The following is a 26561-nucleotide window of genomic DNA, read 5'->3' as shown; positions in this document are numbered from 1 at the left end:
GATAGTCTGTTTGTGTATCTGAATGAGCTTGTTTAGCAGTAAGGAAGAAGTGCCAGTGTAGATTGGAAACACTTTAAAAGGCCTAAAAGATGTTAAACTAGGTGAAAACACAGACAGGAGGGTAATGTCTGTGAAATCTCACATCATGTGTAGTAGATTTTAAAGGTAGAGAGGTAATAAGTTTTTTTAAGAATATTACTGTTTAGCAAAGAGTTCAATATTGAAAGAGGAGTAGGAATGATGGTTTAGCAATGGGCAGCTGCATTCTGCATTTAATGGCATTTCGTTTTGTCCAAGAACAGAGTTTCCACACACACCATATTAAGATTGAGGCTCCCATTGGGAAAAAGGATGACTCTCTGTCCTAAGGCTTCAGAACCTGTGCTTGGGAGAGTACCAGATAACAGAGTTGGTAGATATATGTTCCCTGCCCATAAGGAACATTGCTCAGTGGAAAGAGCACGGGCTTTGGAGTCAGAGGTCATGGGTTCAAATCCCGGCTCTGCCGATTGTCAGCTGTGTGACCTTGGGCAAGTCACTTAACGTCTTTGTGCCTCAGTTACCTCATCTGTAAAATGGGGATGAAGACTGTGAGCCTCCCGTGGGACAACCTGATCACCTTGTAACCTCTCCAGCGCTTAGAACAGTGCTTTGCACATAGTAAGCACTTAACATACCATCATTATTATTATTATTAAGGAGCTCAGGGTACAGAGTGGGAGATAGAAATTTAAAAATTTACAGGTGTATACGTAAGTGCTGTGAGGCTCATGGTGGGGTGAATAAAGGGTACAAATCCGGGTGCAAGGGTGATGCAGAAGGGAGAGGGAGTAGGGGAAATGAGGACTTAGGGAAGGTCTCTTGGAAGAGATGGGATTTTAATATGTCTTTGAAGGTGGGAGAGTGTCTGTCAAATGTGAAGGGGGAGGGAATTCCAGGCCAGAGGCAGGACCTGAACAAGGGATCAGCAGTGAGACAGAGGAGGTGTTAGTGTTTCTGCGTTAGTAGGTTGGTACTTCCCAATGCCTTCATACAGAGTATTGTACATGGTGCACAGTCAGTAGATCATTCAGTTGTAGTTATTGAGGGGATACTGTGTGCAGAGCACTGGACTAAGTGTTTAGGAGATTAGAATATAACAGAGCTGGTAGACGCATTCCCTGCCCACAGTGAGTTTATACTACTTCTACTCTTGAATTTTTATTCTAAAGTCTTCCTGGTGTCCCTTGCCTTATCTATTCTCCAGAATATTCCACCTCTCTTTCCTGACCTCCTGAGGCTGACTGGACCTTGACTCTATCCAGCTTTTGAGGGGAAAGCACCATCCTCTCAGTTGTTAGCGGTACTTTCATTACCTGTGGATTTCTGCGAAGTCTTCAGTTCATATCATGACCAGGTCATTTAGCGGTCACCCAGCTTCAGGCATTAGGGTGAGTCAGCATTGGAGAGGAAACAATGTTCTTTTCTGTGGTTCTTTCATTATCAAGCTATTTGACAGGGAGAAAAAGTATGTATGCTCTCTGGAACATTCTTTATTCACTTCAGAGGATTGTGAAATGGCAACATGCTTACTTGCTCCATCAAAAACTAGTAATGTTGAGTATTTATAGCAAACTTTTTTACAGTAATATTATAGTATTAAATTATCAACATCACTGTCATCTGCCTACTCTGCTCAGAGCACTTTACTAGACATTTGGGAGTGGTTCCTGCTCTCCAGGAACTTGCAATCGAATTAGGGAGGCAGGAAGACACAGATTGCGAGCATACAATTGGAATAAGGAATCCATTCCTTCATTCATCCAGTTATATTTATTGAGTGCTTACTGGGTGCAGAGAACTGTACTAAGCACTTGGGAGAGTACAATGTAACACTAAACACAGTCCCGTCCACACGGAGCTTACAGTCTAGGAGGAGAAACATCCAGTTTTAGGATGGTAATTTGGTTAAATTGGGATCTATTAAGAATGTACCAACTGTACTAGGTGTCTAAACTCAATTTTATTGTACTCTCCAAGGTGCTTACTCAGTACAGTGTTCTGCACATAGTAAATGCCCAGTACATAACATTGATATCAATAGATCTGAAGTCTGAGGCTATAACCACTTAGTAGGGAGAGCATTGATAGTGATGTTAGCACAAGAAAAGTGATTAGGCTTGGCAAACAGGCAGATTCAGTGGTCCTGCCTTAGAATTTCCACATTGACAGCTTTTTTTAGTTAAGTTTGAGCAAAAGATGAATTCTCATCTCTTTTCCAGTGCTGAATATGGATTTGGAGAACTGTTGTTTTTCTCTTCGTCTTTTCCCTTGTTCTTTGTTGTTTACTATGTCCTCTCTTCACACGAATTTGTTCACTGCAACATTTTCACACTCCTCTGCAATTCTTTGAGCCAAGGAAATGAAACCAACACCAAATATTGTGAGAAATGCAGTTTTTGTTAGGATTTCTGCAGGAATTCCCAATGCTTGAAGTCTCTTGAGAGCGAGTGAGAGACACAGACTATTCTGGACCTACTTTAGAAAAACTTTGGAGAGGAATCCAAACTTTTGAGATCTGCTCACGTATGCTTTTCTGTGGAGTCCCTCTGAGCTTCATCCCTGAGATGGATATGGTTTACCCAAAGGATTCCTAGACAGAGATAGAAAATTTCTAAAGATGGGGTTTTGCCAGGCTGGCAAAGGAGCAGACTCCCCACAATTGGCTTCAAAATTCTCCATCACATTGCCTCCTCTTACCTCACCTCCCTTCTCTCCTTCTACAGTCCTGCCTGCACACTCTGCTGCTCTGCTGATAACCCCCTCACTGTGCCTTGTTCACACCTGTCCCACCATCGACCCCGTCCCACCATCGACCCCTGGCCCACAGCCTTTTTCTGGCCTGGAATGCCCTCCCTCCTCACATCCGCCAAACTAGCACACTTTTCCCCTTCAAAGCCCTACTGAAAGCTCACCTCCTCCAGGAGATCTTCCCAGACTAAGATCCCCTTTTCCTCTGCTCCTCCTCCCCTCCCCATCATCCTGATTCCCTCCCTCTGCTCTACCCCCTTCCCCACCCCCCAGCCCTTGTGTATATATGTGCATATTTATTATTGTATTAATTTTATTAATGATGTGCATATATCTATAATTCTATTTATTCATATTGATGCTATTGATGCCTGACTGCTTGCTTTGTTTTGTTGTCTGTCTCCCCTCCTAGACTGTGAGCCCTTTGTTGGGTAGGGATTGTCTCTGTTGCCAAATTGCACTTTCCAAGCCCTTAGTACAGTGATCTGCACACAGTAAGTGATCAAAAAATATGATTGAAAGAGTGAATGAAAGGAGGGATCTGGTGGGCTTAGTCCCTGCTCCATCAGGCAGCGAAGAAAACTTTCTTGAGCATGACCTCTAGAAAACATAGGCGGGAATGAAAGGAAACCAGCTTTCAAAATTGAGTGTCATTTTGGGATTTTTTTTGTGTGTCTATTTTTTCTTCAATGGGAGTTAGAAACCTGGAATGAGTTACAAAATGTTGATTTGCTCAATCTCTTTTCTCTTCTTCTCCAATGAAAATGGCCAATTTAAAAGCTAAAGGATGTTTCTTTTATTGCTCAGGGCTCCCTACCAGATAAAGTCTGGCTTTGAGTTGCAGGTGTCATTTAAGAAATATCATCACGGACATGCCTTCCAAAAGTAGTCTAATTGTGCCTTATTCCTTTGAAAGAAAATGATTTCCATAGGCAAAGGATATCAAGGAAATGACTTTAGAAATATGGTCTTTTTTTTTCTCCCCCTCCATGGACAGAACCTGAATCATTCAACTATGAAGTTTGATGCCATCTCATAGTTTATTGATATGGGTGTGGTTTGATGAGATGGTCAGAACTGCTAATTCTACTGCAAATTTTGGTCAGCTCCCTCTTCTCCTCAAGTTGCCCTAAAGCTGTTTCTTTCAGGGCCATCTTTTTCAGTGAGCAACGATCTTACAACGAGACAGTTCCCAGAGATGGATGGCTTGTGCAAACACTATACTTCCTTTCTAGGCTAAGTAGTAGTAGCAAAATTGATTTAGCTCCTCCTGGGTGTATACTAAACACTTGGGACACTCCCTGGCTGGCTTCTAGAAAACTTTACAAATACTAAAAGATGTGAAGCAAGGTCTATCACAAGTAAGAGTGATCTACAGCTTGCGGCTTTGTGATCTCAGGTCAGGCAAACTCCCTGATGGTTTCTCAACCCTCTCCCTTTTGTAACTGGTTGCTCCTTCCAGAAATAGTCTGCTTAAGAGCCCAAGTGTCCAATCGACAGGTAAGGGTGGTCTCCCCATTTCAAGAATCAATCAATGGTATGTATTTAGCACCTACTGTATGCAGAGTTGGGTACTAAACGCATGGAAGGGTGCAGTACGACAGAGTTAATAATAATAATAATAATGATGGTATTTGTTAAGCGCTCACTATGTGCAAAGCACTGTTCTAAGCACTTGGGGGATACAAAGTAATTAGGTTGTCCCATGTGGGGCTCACAGTCTTAATCCCCATTTTACGGGTGAGGGAACTGAGGCCCAGAGAAGTTAAGTGGCTTGCCCAAGGTCACACAGCTGACAAGTGGTGGAGCCGGGATTAGAACCCATGACCTCTGACTCCCAAGCCCGTGCTCTTTCCACTGAGCCACGCTACTTCTCAAGTTGATAGACATAGTCCCTGCCCAGAGTGAGTTTACGAGAAATTTCTCTTGTCAAATCTGTTTTCCCTGCAAACCACAGTACGTCGTTGGCTGAGGGAGGAGGATGCAGAGACAAGGTGAGGGTTTGATGCTGAACTCACTTGCATGTCAACCTGCTCACTCTGTGCTCCTGTCCCAGGAGAGCCCCATTAATCAATATCATTTCATGTGGGAGTAAGGTGGACGGTAAAAGCCAGCAAATGAGTAGCCTTGTTAGTCTTCATTTCTTCTTCTCCCCTGGGGGCCAGAGATGCCACATAAAATGTCACATTTCCAGTGAACACTTTTTCTATTCACATTCCAGCTGCATATGTTTACTTCAGGACTTCACCTTGTGAATAGTTAACTGTTTCTATACATTTATAGCTATATGTTTCTGTATTGTCTACAGATTGTCTATCCCCATCTCTGTGCACCTTGAATACTGTCAGGTACCTTGTGAACACCCATATATCACTCAATGAAGCAATGACATTTGAGCTCTTACTGTGTGCTGAACACTGTACTAAACACTTGGGAAAGTCCAGGGCAACAGAATTGTTAGATATGATCCCTGCCCTCAGGGAATTACAGTCTAAAGGAAATAGCTTTTAAGTCTACAGTCGTAGACTTAGGACTTGGGAAGCAGCGTGGCTCAGTGGAAAGAGCACGGGCTTTGGAGTCAGGGGTCATGGGTTCGAATCCCAGCTCTGCCAATTGTCAGCTGTGTGACTATGGACAAGTCACTTCACTTCTCTGTGCCTCAGTTCCCTCATCTGTAAAATGGGGATTAAGACTGTGAGCCCCACGTGGGGCAACCTGATCACCTTGTATCCCCCCAGTGCTTAGAACAGTGCTTTGCACATAGTAAGCGCTTAACAAATACCATCATCATTATTATTACAGTCATCTGATTGGATTAACAAATTCATGGCAAAGATCAACTAACTCCATGAGAATAGACCAATAGAATTTTTAGGTAGTTTTGAAATGGGTTGCACTTATCCTGCAGACAAACTCAAATCCAAGTGTGAATACTGTGGTACTTTGAGGAAAGATATCCCAAGAAGAAATCCCAAAACTTTTCCAAAGAGACATTTATGATTATGATTGTTATTGTATTTGTGTTTACTATGTGTCAAGCACTGTTTTAGGAGCTGGGTTAGATTCAAGTTAATCAGGTCAGACCAATCCCAGTCCCAGTTGGGGCTAACAATCTAAATAGGAGGGAGAACAGGTATTGAAGTTGAGGAAACGGAGGCACAGTGAAGTTAAGTGACTTGCCCAACGTCACAGAGCAGGCAGTTGGCAGAGCCAGGATTAGGATACAGATCCTCTGACTTCCAGCCTATGCTCTTTCCTCTAGGCCACACTGCTTCTCCTTCATCTGAGCCCATTCAGGCTAAATTTAAGGAATGTTCCCCCATCTGATCTCCTTTCCAGTTTACAGTGTGCTAATTGTGTTTTGTTTAGAAAAGTAAAATCTATTTCTCTATCCCTTCCCCTGTTTTATAATTTTTTTAAAATGTATACCTTGCCCTATACCTCTGTGCTACTTTGAGTCCCCTCTACCTCCTGAGGGTATTCCCCTCCTTTGTTGAATTTAGAACCCAATGAGACTAGAACTAATGCCATTCTATCTTTCTGAGACCTTAAACCATGTTGACACCCTGGAAAAGTAAGCTATTCCACCAAATTCATAACAACTGCCAACTCTTCTTCAAGGCCTCAGTGATGATGTTAAGCTAAGGAAGCGAAATGGCTTCTGATGGTTAAGGATCACGATCACAGACCTGATATTTGGGTTTAGAGTCATATCAGGTATTTCTCATTTCACATCCCTTTCAGCATGTCACACTTATGCAGAAGAGACTATCTGAATTGTGAGCAGCCTGAAGTGAAATGCAAAGTCTTGAGCTTTTCCTATAAAGTCTCATCAGTCTCAATCTCACCCTAACAATTTAAATATATCTTTAATCAATGGGCAACTGTTGTTCCTTGAGGTAGAGAGGTTGGGGAGGGTTACCAAATGCATATGCTCAGTGTCCAGTTGGGGTAAATTTTTGGTATTAATTAGTTTCTATGTACCAGGCACAGTGTTAAATACTGGGGTGGATTTAATTTCATAGGTCTCACAATCTACAAGGAAGTATAGAGAAGCAGTGTGGCCTAGTGGATAGAGCCACTATCTACTTCAGGGAGTCAGAAGTCCCTGGGTTCTGATACCGGTTTTGCCACTTGCTTGCTGTGTGACCTTGAGCAAGTCACTTCATTTTTCTGTGCCTCAGTTCCCTCATCTGTAAAATGGGGATGAAGACAATAAAGACTGTGAGCCCTATGTGGGACAGGGACTGTGTCCAATCTGATTAGGTTGTATCTACCACAGCACTTAGTACAGTGCCTAGCACAAAGTAACTTTAAAATAAATACCATAAAAAAGTGTAGCAGTTATCCTAACCTCATTTTATAGGTGAGAAATCAGGCACATGGAGGCTAATAGATACAAACTCCACACACCTGGTCAGGGGCAGAGCTGAGTCCCAGACCCATACATTTCACTGCCACCAAATTTGGGCAGTTCTTCCTATATGACACCTCCTGGATCTCCCCCTTCCTCTCCACCCAGTTTGCTGGCACCTCTAGTCGAAGCTCTTATACTAAGGTCTCTTTATCTCCAGCTGTTTGCCCCTCCAATCTATATTTTTTGACTGCAGCACAGGTCGTCGTCTTGAAGCATCGCTAAGCATACATCTCTCCAACTCCTGAAAACCCTCCCACTGGCTTCCCTTGTCCCTCCACCTAAAGTGAAACTCCTCACAGTTGGTTTTACCACCAACTCACCCCACCTGGAATATCTGTTCTCTCCACCTAGTACTCACTCTCTTTGTTTCCTTTGAGCCAACCTTACAACTGCACCAGACTCTTCACTTTCTTGTCTCCATCATTTTGCTCCTGCTAATTCCCCCCAGCTAGGAATTCCCTTCCTCTCCAAATCTGACAGATCACAGCTTTCCCCATATCCATAGCTCTCTTAAAATTCCAGCTCCATCATCATCTCCCTCAATTAATATCCAACCTCCCCAAGTTGTCTAAACCCATCAGCCATCTCTAGCTCTTCAATGCTTATTTATACCCATCTTCAGCACTTTTATATCTGTTCAACTTGTACTTCCCAAGCACTTAATACAGTGCTCTGCACACAGTAAGCGCTCAGTAAATACGAATGATGGATTGATTGATTCACTGCACATACAATTATTTTGTTTGATTATTCTATTTGTACATAATTTTAGTCTTTTTTCCCAGTTAGAGTGTAAACTTCTTGTTAAGAGTGCATCACCTCCCTGTGTTGTACTTTTCCAAGTGCTTAGTACAGTGCACTATCCCCAGTGGGAGCTTGTCACCTGTTGCCCGGGTACAGGTTCACTCGGGAATCAGCACAGCAAGAGAGAGACTGGGGACAGAACGTCTGAGTTTTATACAAAATTTATTCCGCAAGGCAAATTGAATTATTTGATTTTCTTTTGGACACGGCGAATTCAACTTCCCTTTCAGGAGGCCCCTTTTGGGAGGAATATGATTATGTAATGATATTAGAACTTACTGGGAGGAATATACTTATGCATTACTTGTGTGTGGCAAAACACCTACGTCCTGCCCACGAATGCTTTCCACCTGGAAGGAATTCACTTATGCCTTGTTCGCATGTGGTGAAGCAGCTAGCTACCACTCATGAACACTTCCCAACCAGAAGGAATCCATTTATCCGTTCCACGCCTTTGGTGAAGCGCCCTAACTTCCAGCCCTACAAGCATTCAGCAGGACACTCACCCATCCCACACCTCCTAACTTGGTGCAGGCAGAGCGGGCGTGAGAAGCAGCATGGCTCAGTGGAAAGAGCCCGGGCTTTGGAGTCAGAGGTCATGGGTTCAAATCCCGGCTCCGCCAATTATCAGCTGTGTGATTTTGGGCAAGTCACATGACTTCTCCGTGCCTCAGTTACCTCATCTGGAAAATGGGGATTAAGACTGTGAGCCCCCTGTGGGACAACCTGATCAACCTGTAACCTCCCCAGTGCTTAGAACATTGCTTTGCAAATAGTAAGCGCTTAATAAATGCCATGATTATTCTTATTATTACTATTATTATTATCCTATGTTTTGGGCAGAGGTGACAGGAAGCCGGCTGCAGCATGTCTCAACCCACTATCCAGAAGGTCAGAGACGTGGACTCCTAAGTCATTCTCGCTTCCAGCCTTGGTTTATCCAATCTCCACCCTCCCCCCACCTCCATACCTTATGTGATCAGCGGGAGGCGAGGGTTACCTTTTTAATCCCATTTTAGGCTGTCAATCTAGCGGTTTTGGTTGCAGGGGCAGCAGCCCGCCCACACTTCCAAGTTCTACCTTGCTGGCTCGGGCAGTCACAAGATAGGATTTGACCTAGAGATGGTGAGTACCCCGGTTCACCTTGGGACAGGGCTCAACAAATACGACTGCCACTACTACTACTACTGCTATTACTATTATCATCACCACCAGGCTATGCTGCCTCTTGAATCATTTTTCCAAAGGCTGTTTGGACAGGAGTGGGAGCTTGGCATGGTTGGATTGAGAGAGAAAATGTTAAGGCCTCCAAAGCTGAGGAGTTGAGATATTTGAGGGAACAGTCCCAAGGGGGCATTCTAAGTAAGTAGTGCGTTGCCTAAGGCACTCTCTTTAACCTAAGTTATACCAGAACTGCCACATTTGTAGTTATTAAGAAATCCTGACCAAGAGGCTGAATGAAGTCAGGTACATAGAAGAGTTGTCTGCCTTTTGAAAGCCACATTGATTGGTTGGTTGGGATTTCCTAGCCATTTTTCTCCCTTTCTTTGTGTCAGCTAATGGGTTAAGAGAAATAGCTAGGTCTAGACAGGGGATCCTGAGAGCCGCACTCTACCATGTTAGTACAGTCTCTCATCCAGCGCTTTGAACGGTGTTTTGCACATAGTAAGCGCTTAATAAATGCTGTCATTATTATTATTATCCTATCCCGACTGGATTACTGCATCAGCACGCTTCTGATCTCCCAATCTCCTGTCTCTCCCCACCTCAGGCTATACTTCACTCTGCTGCCCAGATTATCTTTCTACAGAAATGTTCTGGGCATGTCACACCTCCCCCTCAGCCCCCTTCCACCCCACCGGCCAACAATCTCCAGTGGTTACCTATCAACCTCCATAGCAAGCAAAAACTCCTCACTATTGGCTTCAAAGCTCTCCATCACCATGACCCCTCCTACCTCACCTCCCTTCTCTCCTTCTACAGCCCAGCCCACACCCTCCGCTCCTCTGCCACCGCTAACCTCCTCACTGTGCCTCGTTCTCACCTGTTCCATCATCAACCCCTGGCCCAAGTCCTACCTCTAGCCTGAAATACCCTCCCTCCTCAAATCTGCCAATCACACTTTTCCCCTTCCAAGCCCTATTGAAGGCTCACTGCCTCTGAAGCCTTCCCAGATTAACCCCCCCTTTTCCTCAGCTCTCCCTCCCCTCCCCATTACTCCAACTCGCTCCCTTTGACTCTATCCCCAACCCCACAGCACTTGTGTATATATGTACATATCTGTAATTCTATTTATTTATATTAATGCCTATTTAGTTGTTTTGATGTGTGTATATAGATCTTCAATTCTATTTATATTGACGCTATTCATGCCTGTTTACTTGTTTTGATGACTGTCTCCCACCTTCTAGACTGTAAGCCCGTTGTGGGCAGGGATTGTCTCTCTTTGTTGCTGAATTGTACTTTCCAAGTGCTTAGTACAGTGCTCTACACACAGTAAGTGCTCAATAAATGCTATCGAATGAATGAATACTCCCCATCATAAAGTCTGACTTTTAGTCTTTCCTGTAAAATGAGGATGGGATACTTTTTTGTTATCCTTTTCTATTGTTTTTAAATTATATTTGTTAAGCACTTACTATGTGTCAAGCTCTGTTCTAAGCACTAGGGTAATTAGATAGACAGAGTCCCTCCCCCACGTGGGGCTCCCAGTTTAAGCATTGAATCCCCATTTTACAGTTAAGGAAACTGAGGCACAAAGAAGTTAAGTGACTTTCTCAAGGTTACACAGCAGGCAAGTGGCAGAGTGGCAGAATTAGAACCTAGGCCCTCTGACTCCTAAGCCTATGGTTTTTGCAGTAGAATTCATGAGGGGTAGCGATTGTATTTGCTCAGGGGCTTAGCACAAAGTGAGCACTTAGTACCAAAAGTCACCGTGTGACTATGGACAAGTCACCTAATCTCTCTGTTTGTTTGCTCAGCTGTAAAATGAGGATAATACTATAGGTTTCTCCTTGTGTCAGGGGGATATTGAGAATGTAAAATGAGAAAATTGATGTGACCAGGCTTTGAAGAAAATAAAGGTCCTATAAGTACTGGGGCATTATTGCTCTTAATACATCCTGTAAATCTAAGGCATGGCTTGTTGTGAGGATAGAATTAGATCTAAGGGATCATTTCAAACACACACACAAAAGTGTAGCACAAGAAAAAAAGAAGATGGCTGTCAGGGGAATCCCCCAAAATGAAGCTGTCATCCAACTCATTATCCTTCATTTACGATAGAGCTGCCATGTTTCTAGAGATTGAAACCCTGAGCTAGGGGAAATGTGGAATTGAAGGGTCTGTAGAATTGCAATGACAATAAAAGGAGTTGATAATACCAGGAGTTCTCTCACAGGGAATATGCTCTCATTGGAAGTGCCCAGGGTTTGGAGATTTATTGATAATAAATGGAATGTGCCCTAAACAGGAGTGTTAAGGAAAAGGTTTGGCTCTATCAGGGACCAAGTTTCACAACCAACATTGCTCAATATGTGTTTCATGTTCACAAAGCAAAATCTCAAGGCAGTTTATTAGTACCTTTTCAGCTCGCGCTGAGCACATAAAATGTTCTCCTGGGATGATCATTTCCACAGGACAATGATCTCAAGTTCCCAGCATTAACTTCAAAAAGAGCTAGTAACAGGCAGTTAAAGTAACCGGATGAGAGTATTTTTAAATGATCTCTCATCTTTGTGTGTGCCAAATAACTAGGTCTCTTCCAACTCCTCAGTCACCTGTTTTCTTCCTCCTGATCCACTACAGAGCCCCATGTGGAACAGCGGCCGTGTCTAACCTGATTATCTTGTATCTACCCCATTGCTTAGTACAGTGCTTAGCCCATAGTAAGCCATTAACGAATACCATGATTAATGTTAGGAGCTCATGTTGAAAAGATATGCAAAGATACTGGCAGATGCAACTCTTGGTAAAGCGCGATAGAAAAGATGTGGAATTTGAAGTACACATGAAATGTAGAAATATTCTGAAATGTACATGATTCAAGAAATACATTACTTTCTAATCAATTATCTGAACACATGATTTAGGGTTATTTCACTATATCCCTCAACATATAGAATGAATAATGCCTTTGGACAAATCTGTTTTTAGCATGGAAAAATATCCTATGCTGGCACCCTTGCTGTAGAGTCATATTTAAGGAAGCCTGGTTGCTTATGACTGCTTTTGGCATTTCAAGTGCTTATTGTCTGTTTCTCAAAAGGACAATGTGTTCTTACTGAAGACAGTAAATGGTTTGTGGGTGCGGAGTGGGTAGAAGCCTCCTGTAGCTGGAAACAGTATAAGATTTGGCAACAAACAATTTTCTCCATGCCCCCAAAGCCTGTGTGCTGATGCTTTTAAAAATGCCTTCACTATTAAAAGCTACAGACCTCACTCTAATACCGGCAAGCAACTACGGAATTGGTTGTCCAGGAGCATTGGCTTTTGATATGCTATGGACTTCTAATTTTCTCAGTTTTTCGGCACATTTGCTCGAAAGTTCTAGAAGGATTCCTGAACAGAAGATGGAGGAGATTGTTCTGAAGGATGTAGTAAAAGCCAGGTTTTGACATAAAGTTGACAGTAATTTACTAAATAAAAGGTGGGCAACTGCCACAGTAGCTACTCCAGTCATGATGGTAGTAATAAGAATGATAAAGATAATTGGTTTTGTTAAGTGCGTGCTGTGTCAAGCACTGCGGTAGATATGAGATAATCAGAAAGGACGTAGTCCTTGTCCCAAATGGGGCTCACAGGCTAAGTACAAGAGAGAAGAGGTGTGGAATCCCCATTTTACAGATGAGGAAAATTAGGCTCAGGGAAGTTGAATGACTTGCCCAAGGTCACACAACAATCATCACAAAGTAGAACTTAACAAAGCTACTTTTTTTTTCTTGCCGTGTCTCTCTATCTTGCCTCATTTATTCTCTGATTCCTTCTGCTGTCTGGCTTAGCAAATGGAGTCCTGGGGCCAAGTCTCTTCAGAGCTTTCTTCACATCCTCTCCTTTTCCTTCAGTCTGTTCACAGTTCTCCAAGGGTGTCTACGCCATTTTTGGATTTTATGAGAGGAAGACCGTCAACATGCTCACCTCCTTTTGTGGAGCTCTCCACGTGTGCTTCATCACCCCCAGCTTCCCAGTTGACACTTCCAACCAGTTTGTTCTCCAGCTGCGCCCTGAGCTGCAGGATGCTCTCATCAGCATCATTGACCATTACAAATGGCAAAAGTTTGTGTACATTTATGACGCCGACAGGGGTAAGCGATGGGGGTGAGTTGGGGTGGGTGGGAAAAGGAGAGGGAAGGCAAACTAGGGTCTCTCTCGTTTCTCAGGGCAGGCCCTAGAGTTTGAAAAACCCTCTCCATCCTGTGAAATATTTGGATCATCAGTAAGAGAAGATCACTGACCACCTCATTTTTCAGGGGAAAAAAAACCATACCATTTCACAGACTGGTCTCTCTGTTATAGATCAGAGATGCACAACATTTATTTTACTAGTAAGGCCAAAGAACAAATGCTTTTTTTTCTTGAATTATCTACATGAATGAGGCTAAAGTGGGTTTGTATTTTTTTTTACCTGATTTACTTCAAAGAGGAGAAGAAAAACCAGCTTGACAGTGCATGTAACTAGTAACTAATTACTAGCAACTGGTAACTACACTTCTCCATCTCTGATGCTTACAAAAATAAAATCTCTGGGCCTCTAACCTTCACAATTGTCCCCACCTTGAACATTGGTGGTGATAATAATGATGATAAAAATAATAACAATAATTAATTATTTGCAAAGCACTTTCTGTTCGCCAAGCAGTGGGGTAGATAAAATATTCCGGAAATCAAGTGCCTGTTCTCTTTTCCCTATGAGGTACATGAGATTTCCATTTTACAGATGGGGAAACTGAGGCACAGAGAAATAAGTATCTTATAGTCACACATGGAGGAGCTCAGATTAGAGTCCAGATCTCCTGACTGCTAATGCTGTTCTCTTTCCACTAGGCTACACTGCTTCTCTGAAGAAATGTTCTCTGGGACTGGTACTCTCAGAGCAAAGTTTGAGGAGTGTTACTTTACCAATGTAGAACGTGGTACTCTAGTCTCCCACTATTTTTGAGGGTCGTTGAATTGAAATCAATGGATGGGATTTTTTGATGCCTATTAATTGTCCCAAGTGCTTAGAAACAGTACAACAGAGGTATCTGCATTTCATATGGAAAAAACTCGGTAATTATATTGGAATGTAATGCTCGAAAATATTTGCAATTACATAGACTCATGTTTTATGGGTGAAATGATCTCATGTGCTATAAATATGTATCCCTTGGCACATTTTGGATGCTTCATTTTTCATTGTGTCTGGTCTTAAAATTGAAGCAAACTGGAGTGTAAATCCATTTAAGAGTATACTGCCCCAAGTTTTGCTTTTCCAATGGATTTGGATCCAGATTTTTAAAATCCAAGACTTTTTGAATGGGAAAACAATGTTGGATTTGTAATCACAGATCTGCTCCACACCAGTGAAGCAATGTGGGGAATCCAAATTATTTGTCAATTTGCCAGGCCCCAAAGATTCATACATTTTTATACCCAGAAGCAAATGCATCTGACAACTTTTGGCTCCATCCCCAGCTCAAAAACCTACATGAAATTAACTATCTGAAGGCACAGGGAGAATGCAGCCAAATATTCCACACAGGTGCTAAAATAGCCCAGGGATTTTGAGTGTAAGTTACAGCCTTAAGGCATTGGTGCTTCAGAATTTGCAACTCGTGCCAGTCATAAAAATGAGATGTTTAAACTTGTATCTTATCTGCTATAGCGTGTAATTGCTATTTATCTCATTCCATGCGGCATCTTCCAAACTCTCGTCAAGAACAGAATGCATTATAATTTCCGCACACCCTCCAAAGTGGTGTTGCGTTCATTAAATTTTTGTTTAGGCTGTCCTTTATCTCCTATTTTCCTTCCATTATTTTTTTCTTTCCCCTTCTCTTTGTCTCTTGTTTTGAAAATTTTTCTTGTTTAAATAACATCAGAGTTTCAGCTGGGATGGGGTAGTCAGAGTAATAGAGAAGCAGCGTGGCTCAGTGGAAAGAGCACAGGCTTGGGAGTCAGAGGTCATGGGTTCTAATCCCGGCTCTGCCACTTGTCAGCTGTGTGACTTTGGTCAAGTCACTTAACTTCACTGAGCCTCAGTTACCTCAATTGTAAAATGGGGATTAAGAGTATGAGCCCCACGTGGGACAAGCTGATCACCTTGTATCCTCCCACCCAGCACTTAGAACAGTACTTCACACATAGTAAGCGCTTAACAAATGCCATCATTATTATTATCATTATTATTATTATTATTATTATGAAAGCTTTGTTATGGAGAAAGCACCTTTTATACAGAAGTAGCTCCATAACCATCAATGAAACAAGCTTACTCAAGTGTGGCTGGGCCCCAATGAATACATGACTTAAAATCTCTGAGGAATCACACTAGACAAAAACTAAAGTCCCAGCCAAAGCTGAAAGGAAGCAAACCATAATTGAACTTTGGTTTCCTGTTTGTCTCTACCTGCTCACCCCAGGCCTGTCCGTCCTGCAGAAAGTTCTAGATACAGCTGCGGAGAAGAACTGGCAAGTGACTGCCGTCAATATTATGACAACAACCGAGGAGGGTTACAGGATGCTTTTTCAGGACCTAGAGAAGAAGAAAGACCGGCAGGTGGTGGTGGACTGTGAATCAGAGCGACTGAATGCCATTTTGGGACAGGTAGTGTGGATGGCAAATCCTCAGGGTTGGAAAACTGATCAATCAATCATATTGAGTGCTTACTGTGGGCAGAGCAGGGTACTAAGCACTTGGGAGAGTACATCATCTCAGAGTTGGTAGACTTGTTCCCTGCCCATAACAAGCTGACAGTCTAGAGGGGAATACCAACATTAATATAACTATGAAATTATGGATATGTACATAAGTGCTGTGGGGCTGAGGGGATGGGCAGTGAATCATATGTGCAAATCCAAGTGTAATGGTGACACCAAAGGGAGTGGGAGAAAAGCAAGTAAGGGCTTAGTCGGGGAAGGCCTCTTGGAGGAGATGTGCTAAGGTGGAGGAGTGGAAGATTTTGGGGGAAAAAGAGAAACCAAGAATTGTAAAATACTCTTTATGTTGAAAAGCCTTCTTTGTTACTAACCTTTGTCCTTTTTAATTTTCATACCATTTATATTACAGCTGTTAAGGGGTATTCTTATGGGAGCATTTATGCTATCCATTTCAGAGGGAACCAGCAGTTAGGGGCAAACTCTATCCCTAAATCTAGTAATAGTGTTACATATCAAATATCAGGAACATCATTATTGCTTCTTAACCCACTTTTATGAAGATCTTTCCCATGGCTCTGTGCAAATTTACCTGTCCTTTGCTATTGGTATTTGGTGTACCAGTGGAGGGCATTAAGAAGCTGTGTGGCTCAGTGGAAAGAACACGGGCTTTGGAGTCAGAGGTCATGGGTTCAAACCCCAGCTCTGCCAATTGTCAGCTGTGTGACTTTGGGCAAGTCACTTAACTTCTCTCTGCCTCAGTTACCCCATCTGTAAAATGGGGATTAAGACTGTGAGCCCCCCGTGGGACAACCTGATCACCATGTAACTTCCCCAGTGCTTAGAACAGTGCTTTGCCCATAGTAAGCACTTAATAAATGCCATCATTATTATTATGAATGCACTGGAGGTGAGCAAGGCAACTACCCTCCCCCCTCCTTATCGTTCTCCATTTACAGCTGACATGCAAGAATTCAGTTCTTGTGAGGTACTGCGTGAAAACAGATCATTGGTGACTGTGCTGACCTCCTGCCATGCTCAAGTCTCATCCCCCAAAAAAGAAAAAGAATGTAAATACCTTCTGCCCCCACCCCACATAAATCTTTAGGCAGTCTTACACAGTTGAAGTCTGCCTATTTCCATCTACTTGGGAAACAAATTAGGGCTTGGTATTGTAAGTTATCATTGTTATTGTTGGTATTATTAATTGTATTGACAGTAAGCAAATATATTATCAGGGATCGGTGATCTAATACACAATAGGCGACCCAAAAAACTTCTTGGCTTGTCCAGGAAATGTGTAGTGGTCATTTTAGATTTTCCTCTAATTAATGATGGTGTTTAAGTACTTTCTATGTGTCAAGCACTGTTCTAAGTGCCAGGGTAGAAACAAGCTAATCAGGTTAGACACAGTCCCTGTCCCACATCGGGTTCACAGTCTTAATCCCTATTTCACAGATCAGTAACTGAGGCACAGAAGTGAAGTGACTTCCCCAAGGTCACACAGCAGACACAGCAATTTGTTGTGGGAAGGAAAACGTCTGTTATATTGTACTCTCCCAAGTGCTTTGCATAGTGCTTGGCATATATTAAGCTCTCAAAAGATACAGTGGAATGAAAGTGGCGGAGCTGGGATTAGAACCTTTGACTTCTGACTCCTAGGGCCATGCTCTATTGTTTACACCATTGAGTCCCCATTTTGCAGATGAGGAAACAGAAATATAGAGAAGTTGAGTTACTTGCCCAAGGCCACACTGCAGTTAAGTAGCAGAGCCAGGGTCAGACCACAGGCCCTCTGATTCTCACACCCATGCTCTTGCCACTACACCGCGCTACTCCTCTAACAGTAGTATTTACTGAGTGTCTATTGAGTGCTTGGGAGAGGGTAATAGAGTTAGAAGACATGACCCCTGCCCTTAAGGAGATTGCAGTCTAGCTGGGAGACAGCTTCAAAACTGCAGCTAGAAGAAGAGTGAGGAAAAAAGGGATATATGGGTGAGTAACTGCTTAAATAGCATGTTGTAAATTAGTAAGTACAGAAGGGTAATACTGTATGTTTAAGGACTTAATAGGCACAGGCGTGCTGAGGTGGTAGTTGGGTTGTGGGGGATGACCTGGGAGAAGAAGAGTTAATTGGGGAAGTTCTCCTGGATGAAATTTGGTCTCAGAAGGGCTTTGAAGTTCCACAAGCCGGTGACGAGGGGTATGAATGGAGAGCTGTGATCTGGTGGATTTGAAGAAGTAAGGAGATCCAGATAGGAGGAAGGAGATGAGCCAAGGGTCAGATATGGGAGAGAAGGAAACAAGACACAGAAAAATGTTATCTTGAGAGGAATGAAGAGTGCAAGCAGGGTATAGTGAGAGAGAGAGAGGGTGGCTAAGTAGGAGGGAGAGAGCTTATGGAGTGCTGTAAGGCCAGTGGTCAAAAGGGTTTATTTGATGCGGAGAGAATTGGATTATTGTTTAAGGTTTCTGAAGCCCAGAAAGAGGCGAGCAGAATTATGGTTTAGAAAAAGGATCCAGGCAGCAGAGTGCAGTATTAACTGCAAAGGGGAAACTTGAAACTGGGAGGCTAATAAACAGGCTAATGGTTTAGGATGTTAAAATGGCATGAACCTGAATGGTGGCCTTTGGGATGGAGAGGAAGGGGTGGATTTGCTAACATCCTCCAGAATTGTATTGTTACAATTACTTGATTTGGAAATCAGTTGGAAGTAAAGGATCAGGATTTGGGGTGGAATTCATGCCACTATGTCTCATTACTGATTGTTGACTTGTTCTAACAATTCTGCCTGTTTTGCCTCAGTATTATAAGAAATGAAAGCCTTAGAGCCAACCCTGAAGGCCAACTGAGGGAGCGTGGATGAGAGAAATTGCTTGGCCACGCCTTGCAAATTAAGCCGAGTTTCAGGCAGGTAGTGACTACCAGCAGTCCCTCTTTTTATTACAAATTTCTTTTCAACTAGCATTAATGATGTATAGCTGGTAAGAAATGCCATATTAGCTCAGTTAAGGGAGCTAGAGACAAGCGTAATGGGGACAGTGTGTGCTCAGACTTCTCCCACACACTGCTGGAAATGCATTGTCACCCTTTCCTAGCAGCCCTCTAGCCATCGCCACCCAAGCATTCCAATTGTTCCAAAATTGTTTTTCAATTATTAGACACACAGCTGTGTTTTTGTTTGTTCCTCTCTTTGGGGAGCAGAAGGAGAGAACCAGCAGAGTGTTAAGCTAGATTCCCAGTTGCCTGTGTCCGTATAAAAAGAGCCTTTGAAACTGAATTGAGGAAATAATAGGGAGGTGTCCCTCGGAATGCTGGGAAATAACAGCAGATGGTCCAGGCCGATTTACAGCCAATATCAAGGGATGGGACTCGTTCTAGACGACAGTCATGGGTTAACCAGAGGGGTGGAAAGATTGGAGTACAAATGGCAAGAGGCCCTGTTAACAGCCACACCACTTCAGCTGAAGGAGACTCTTCACATGTACCCATTGAGGAACAGGGCACTCTTCACCATCAGAGAATTTAATCACTGCCAGGCACGTAGCAGCAGTGTCCAGAAGAGTTTGTATCAAAGTTGAGTGAAAGAACTGTTCAGTTCAATTTTCTCCCTGTTCACAGTCAATCATTCAATATTGAGTGCTTAGTGGGTACAGAGTGCTGTACTAAGCACTTGGGAGACTACAAAATAACAGAGATGGTAGACATGTTCCCTGCCCATATGACTACAATAACATAATATTTTTTCATATACCAGTATCACACTTTTTGGATTAATTCTCCTGCCTCCTGAATCCCAATTCCTTTAACCATTTCTTTTCTTGACTATTAAATAACCCTTTCAGTCCTTTTCCCTACTTTGCCGTGGCTCCACATCTCTCTTAAAATGCAGCTCTGCATTCATTTGTCTCAATGGGATTAGTAACTATTATTTTCTCTGAGATATTGGATTTGGATTTAGTATTGCAGAGGTGATCTAAGTCTCCCAAGGCATGCCTTTGGGCTATTTCTGAGCTTGCCCTCATGACTGATACAGTAATGTCTTGAGTTTCTAACGAGGAATTGCCAGATATTTGGAAACCCTGGTTTAAGATCTTGATGGGCCAGGAATAAACTCATTATGAGTCAGGATTTGAAACTAGATCTCTGGGGATTAACTGCTGCAAGATGCCATTAATTGCCATGCCATGGCATCTTGCAAGATGCCATGCAAAATGCCCAGCACTTAGAACAGTGCTTTGCACAGAAGAAGCACTTAATAAATGTCATTATTATTATTATTATTATTATTATTAATTATCTAACTTTACCGCGTATGTGTTTTAGTGGCTACAGCTTGGTCCTGGGAGTCAGAGGGTCATAGGTTCTAATCCCAGTTCTGCCACTTGTCTGCTGTGTGACCTTGGGCAAGTCACATCACTTCTCTGGGCCTCAGTTCCCTCATCTATAAAATGGGGATTAGGAGTGTGAGCCCTATGTGGGACAGGGATTTTGTCCAACCTGAAAACCCTGTATCTACCCCAGTGCTTAGAACAGTGCTTGGCACAGAGTAAGCACTTAACAGGTACCATAATTATTATTATTGTTTCTGTTCAATTTTTACCAACTTCCTTCAGCTTCAGTGTTTCGGTACATAACTAGACACAGGATATCACACACATCCTTTTCCTTTTTGCTCAAAACACAAATTAGTGCTACTGATTTTAAAGCCCTGGTAGTTGAAATTGAGGCTAAACTGTTCCAAATTTTTTGCTTACCCAGCTAATCTTTTCATCAGGGCTACAGAGATGTGAGAAACCTACATGATTTCTTCCTCTGGGGACCTCCTGCCATATTGGCTGCAACACAGTATTTTTTTTAGTGAGACGATCTTTCTTGGAAAAGAACTGGTGCCCGGCTGCAGGATATACATTCGGCCATCCTGAGTATTCTTAATGGGATAAAGAAGGGTTTGCATTCTGTCACAACACTATATCGCTTCCTTCTCATTGCTCATTAAAATGAAAAGTGGGAAATTTTACTTCTCTGCCAGTTCTCGCTCAGTAAAAATTTATCTGCTGGGACCTGAAAAGATGTCATATTCCACATATCTGGAAGTCAGTAAAATGGGGAGAAATCTGGCAGCCTCAGGGAGCTCAGAGAAGTCAGGAGTGGGGTGGACATGTGTGGTGGGCTGAGTCATAGTCTCCTCTGTGACCTCAGCCAATTGTACCCCCAACCCAAAGGCATTAAAAATTGATAGTCATTTCAGCCTTGATGGCAATATCTAATATTGCTGGGGTGGAACTCGCTCTTGGCAAAGATATCAGTTAACCAGAGAGGAGCACACAAATTGGATTGAAGAGAATCCTACGAATCAACAGACTGAGAGGTCACTAAGTCTATTCCTCTGCCTTTAATTGGATTCTCACCTGAACTGGTTTAAGCAGTTGGGACGATATATTCAGATTTTGAAGGCAATTAGAGAAGTAAAACCCACAGTAGTCTCCAGAGGCTAATATATCATCCCAGAAATAAAAAAGTGGAGACCCCTTGATCCAGATTGAGTGTTAGGATAGCTCTGAATTTGCTGGAAAACTGAGACACACGATTTTAATAATGATATTTAGAATTATGGTACTTACGTGCTTCCTCTGTGCTAAGCACTGCACTGACCACTGGGGTAGATACAAGATAATCACGTTGGACATAGTCCTGATTCACAGGGGGTTCACAATCTAGGAGGGAGGACAATTTTAGAGAGCTCTTCAATGAAGCTAGGAATTGCCTAATGTAAACAGCACAGGCCTGAGAGTCAGCATTCCTGGGTTCTCATCCAAACTCTACCTTTAGTCTGCTGGGTGACCTTGGGCAAGTCACTAAACTTCTCTGTGCCTCAATCCCCCCATCTACAAAATGGGGTTTCAATACCTGTTCTCCCTCCTACTTAACTGAGGAGCCCCATGTGGGTCTTGATTATCTCGTAACTACCCCAGGGCTTAGGACTGTGCGGCATCCAGTAAAAGCTTAATGCATACCACAGTTATTATTATTTATCATTATGTAACAGACCACTTCAGATTATCTATCTGAAGGCTGAGAATTCATATCCCTTCTCTTTCGCCAGATTTATAAACCATTCTGTGTGTCCCTCTGGGAAATCAATATATTGTGTTCAGCTGTAGTCACAGGGAACTTTGTGTGGGCAAAGTGATCCCTGGTCCTTCCTAGGTGCCCTAGATCCTATTTAATAATCTCTTCCAGAGAACTTTAGGAGGGGGTTGGTGGCCCAGTCATACTTGTAGTGGAAGAGGAAAAAATGATTCGGGCTGTACTTACCAAGTCAACAATTGGAAGCAGAAATGTAATCTCAAGGAACTGTAGATGTATGATGTTTCTACAGGGTCATTTCTGCTGTGGAAGGCTAAGGCAGATGAGTCAGTAACCCTGGAACAAGTGTCCAATAATTATGAATCCATTTGGTAATAATTGTAATGGCAGGGATCCTAATGGCTACGTTACACTTTCATGCAGATGTCGTCTGGGCAGTGGTGATACTGCTAGCAATCCTGAATCAGTGCACCACTGAAAGAAGGTGTTGCTTTGCCTACCAAAGAGTCCTTAGCAAATTGCATCTGAGTCTCTTCAGCAGCTGGAGAGTGTCCTTCCTCCAGTTTGGCCTTTGATACGCCTGAACCATTTTGATCTCACTTCACTTTTTCTTTGGAAACGGCATGAGCAAATAGGAAGCTATAATCACTTAGATGAAAAAAAGTTAATGAAAGTGGTAATAAAAACATCCTAACAAGCATTATGGGAAATCATTACTGTCCTTGTTCATTTACTATTTTTAAATTGTTTGGCTAAAATCACCTCCTAGATGGAGTCAATTCACTGAAAAGAGACAAAAACAAAACAAAGAGCAAAGCTTGCTTTAACATTTGCATGGATAGTTCACACTGATGAAATGTGATGTCTTAGGGTTCTTGGTTATGGTGTTAAATAATTGTGTATTAGAGTCAGTTTGGTGCTGGTAAGGCTGTTGATTGTCACTTCCATTATCTAATAATGAGGGCATTTGTTAAGCACTTATAGGTGCAAAGCACTGTTCTAAGCCCTGGGGGGATACAGGATGATAAGGTTGTCCCACGTGGGGCTCACAGTCTTAATCCACATTTTACAGATGAGGTAACTGAGGCTCAGAGAAGTTAACTGACTTGCCCAAAGTCACATAGCTGACAAGTAGCAGAGCCGGGATTAGAACCCATGACCTCTGACTCCCAAGCTCGTGCTCTTTCCACTGAGCCACGCTGCTTCTCTGCTTCTCTTATCTGCAACTAAATGATTTATATTAATAGTAAGCAGATTCAATCTTGACCAAATGTTCATTGTGCAAGGCTCTAGCAAGTTTTCCTGAATATTTGAAGTCACTGAGATCCAAACATTAAGAGAACAAAAATATAATCGCAGGCAGGATCAAGAAGGAGAAGACGGATGATGATGGCCATTCTCTCCTCTCCCTCACCCACCTTCTCTGAGTGCCTCTAGTCTTCTAGTATCAGTTTGGGTCTGAAACTAGTGCCAGAAACACTAAAAACAGTGGGGTTGGGTACGGGGGGAGCTGTACCCATGAAGAAAGGACCTACCCACTTGGGGGAAGGAGTGCACTTTGCAGGTAGAACCCCACAGGTCAGTAAAATTAACTTGGCAAGTCATATGCTATCCATGTATCTGTGGTCTTTTAGACTATGTCCAAGCAGGAGAAATGAATCAAAGATCAGTCAGTTAATTGTATTTAATCATCATCAATCATATTGAGCGCTTACTGTGTGCAGAGCGCTTGGGAAGTACAAGTTGGCAACATATAGAGACAGTCCCTACCCAACAGTGGGCTCACAGTCTAAAAGGGGGAGACAGAGAACAAAACAAAACATACTAACAAAATAAAATAAATAGAATAGATACGTACAAGTAAAATAAATAAATAGGGTAACAAATATGTACAAACATATATACATATATACAGGTGCAGTGGGGAAGGGAAGGAGGTAAGATGGGGGGATGGAGAGGGGGACAAGAGGGAGAGGAAGGAAGGGGCTCAGTCTGGGAAGGCCTTAATGAGCACTTACTGTGTGCAGAGCACTGTACTAAGCACTTGGGAGAGTACAACATAGCAATAAACACACATTCCCTGCCCACAACGAGCTTACAGTCTAGAGGGGGAGACAGACAAGTAATATAAGTAAAATTACACATATGTACATAGGTTTTGCGGGGCTGAAAGGGGGGATGAATAAAGAGAGCAAGTCAGGGTGATGCAGATGGGAGGAAGAGGAGAAGGGGAAAGGAGGGCTTAGTCAGGAAAGGCCTCTTGGAGTAGATGTGCCTTTAATAAGGCTTTGAAGTTGGGGAGAGTAATTATCAGTCAGATATGAAGAGGGACTGTGCTCCAGGCCAGAGGCAGGATGTGGCCGAGAGGTCAGAGGGCTGATCCATTATCTAGAGTAGTGAGCCAAATTGAGAACCCTCTCCTTCATTTCCTAACAACCAAGTATTTTTGTTTTTTGGGTGTTTTTTTTGCCGGGGTGGGGGTGCTGTATTCTATAAATAATTGCCTCCATTTCCCTTTATCTTCCATACACAACGGGACCTTCTCCTTAAGTGGGGAGGATTTCTTGTTTTAAAATAAATGTTTCCCATAAGACTCCATTAGCAATCTAAGGTTTTGTGGTTTAATACCTAATAAACAGACTGGGGGGTCTCCACAGTCAAACACATACGAGGGCTGAAGAAATATGAATGGTTCAGACAAAAAACCTGATTTGGCCTGAACCATCCAGACAATTACGTCAGGCATCTTGTTCTTTATACCTTCTAGAGAAAGGCTGCAAGAGACAGGCGGCAACTCTAACCAGTGACAAAATGGCTTTGGGAAAGAGAGCTTTGATGTGTAACTAAATAATTACTCTAAAAAATGTTCTATAAAATTAAACACCAATTTCATATAGAGAACTAATGCTGTATGGATCATCTAGGATTGTTCAGTATACTCTGGTTTGCATGTTTTTTATTAGAAGGCACTTAGGTTTATAATAAAGGTAGTTAAATGTTGGAAACATGGTAAATCATTTGACAACAAGATGAAAAAGGTAAGAAGAATTATTAATAAAAAACATCATCCCAGTAGAAACAGAGCCCAAGGGTCTTCGTTTCTGAGTACTTGTTGGCTCCCTCAATTAATTATTCCCACATAAAACTATATGGGTAGTTATTTAGTAGGTAGCAGAGTGTATTTAATGCGTAAATCCAAGTAAGTAGTTGTTGGAACCTGGACTTTCACACTGTGACTGGCTAGAGGATCCTTCTGTCAAGGGATATGGAATTGTTCTCCTATATGCATTCTATTTATTTTCCCAACACCCTTATTATAAGGTAGAATCAGTGAGGCTTAGTGAATAGAGCATAGGCCTGGGAATCAGAAGGACCTGGGTTCTGATCCTAGATCAGAAACTCCATTTCCCTTTATCTGATAGGTGATCAGATCACGTCTGCTTTGTGACCTTGGGCAAGTCACTTCAATTCTCTGTTGCCTCAATTACCTCATCTATAAAATGGGGATGAGTGTGAGCCCCGTGTGGGACAGAGATTGGGTCCAACCTGATTTCCTTGTATATACCCTAGTGCTTAGAACAGTGTAGTTAATCGCACGTAGTAAGCGATTAACAAGTTCCATAATTATTATGCATCATTATGCATATGGAGATATAAAAGCAAACAGAACTTAAGTAACACACAGAAATTCGATGGAGGGTTGTCATGGCATCCACGTCTGGGGTGTCTGTGGGGGTGTGGGGAGGGCTGAACAGGAAACAGAATGACAGCATTTTCTAATGTTTTTTATTGTAGTGGGAGTCAGGAGCAAAACAGGACTTTTTCCTGTTTTCTTCCCATGTGCCCCCTATCTCCCATAAAACCAAGAAATAGGAGTCACTTCTAGAACTGCAGTTGCTGGCAGTTGTCCCCTTGTAGTCCCCTTCTAGACTGTGAGCCCACTGTGACCGTCTCTGTATGTTGCCAACTTGTACTTCCCAAGCGCTTAGTACAGTGCTCTGCACATAGTAAGTGTTCAATAAATACGATTGAATGAACGAATGGTATTTAATTCACTGGATTTAGCTGGGTTTGATTAATGTTGTCTATGAGAAATAGACATATTTCTATTTCTCTATTTCATATTCTATTTCATATTTCTAATTTCTCATTTATCAATGAGAAAGACCACCAGAGGGAGCTCATACTGTGCCATGAATGTGGCCAAAACAGCCTTTTAATTTCTCGGGGAAAATGGAACCATTTTATTATATAGATTGAGGCATACATGCAAATTTCAGGAAACCTGGGTTTTGAATAGTTGATTTGCCATTTATAACAGTGCGAGTTCCATTAAAAAAAAAAAAAAACAAATACACTGTTCCTCAAACTCTTGAATTTACCAAACATTTTAATGTTAATTGGAATGTTAGAGGGTTGGAAAAAGCTACAGGCAAGGGAGATAAAAGCACAGAAGTGATGTGCTTTAATAGCTGAAAATGCTATTAAAGCTAAATATTTGTATTTTTTATGTTTCAGATCATAAAACTGGAAAAAAATGGCATCGGCTATCACTACATACTTGCGAACCTGGTAAGTTGGATTCCAATCTGTACCTTGTTAGCT

At 42.4% G+C, this 26561-nt stretch overlaps 1 protein-coding gene across 2 annotated transcripts in view; it reads left to right on the top strand.

The window, feature by feature from the left end:
• Positions 1-26561, top strand: part of GRIA1 (glutamate ionotropic receptor AMPA type subunit 1) — a 245710-nt gene that overhangs the window by 102834 nt on the left and 116315 nt on the right. For both annotated transcript variants that reach the window (XM_038772259.1, XM_038772260.1), the window contains exons 3-5: positions 13075-13314; positions 15631-15815; positions 26475-26528. In XM_038772259.1, coding sequence (XP_038628187.1) covers positions 13075-13314; positions 15631-15815; positions 26475-26528 — 479 coding nt within the window. The remainder of the gene's footprint in view (positions 1-13074; positions 13315-15630; positions 15816-26474; positions 26529-26561) is intronic.

Source organism: Tachyglossus aculeatus, chromosome X1 (assembly GCF_015852505.1).
Source record: "Tachyglossus aculeatus isolate mTacAcu1 chromosome X1, mTacAcu1.pri, whole genome shotgun sequence".
NCBI lineage: Eukaryota > Metazoa > Chordata > Mammalia > Monotremata > Tachyglossidae > Tachyglossus > Tachyglossus aculeatus.
This window is presented reverse-complemented; position numbering and strand designations above follow the sequence as displayed.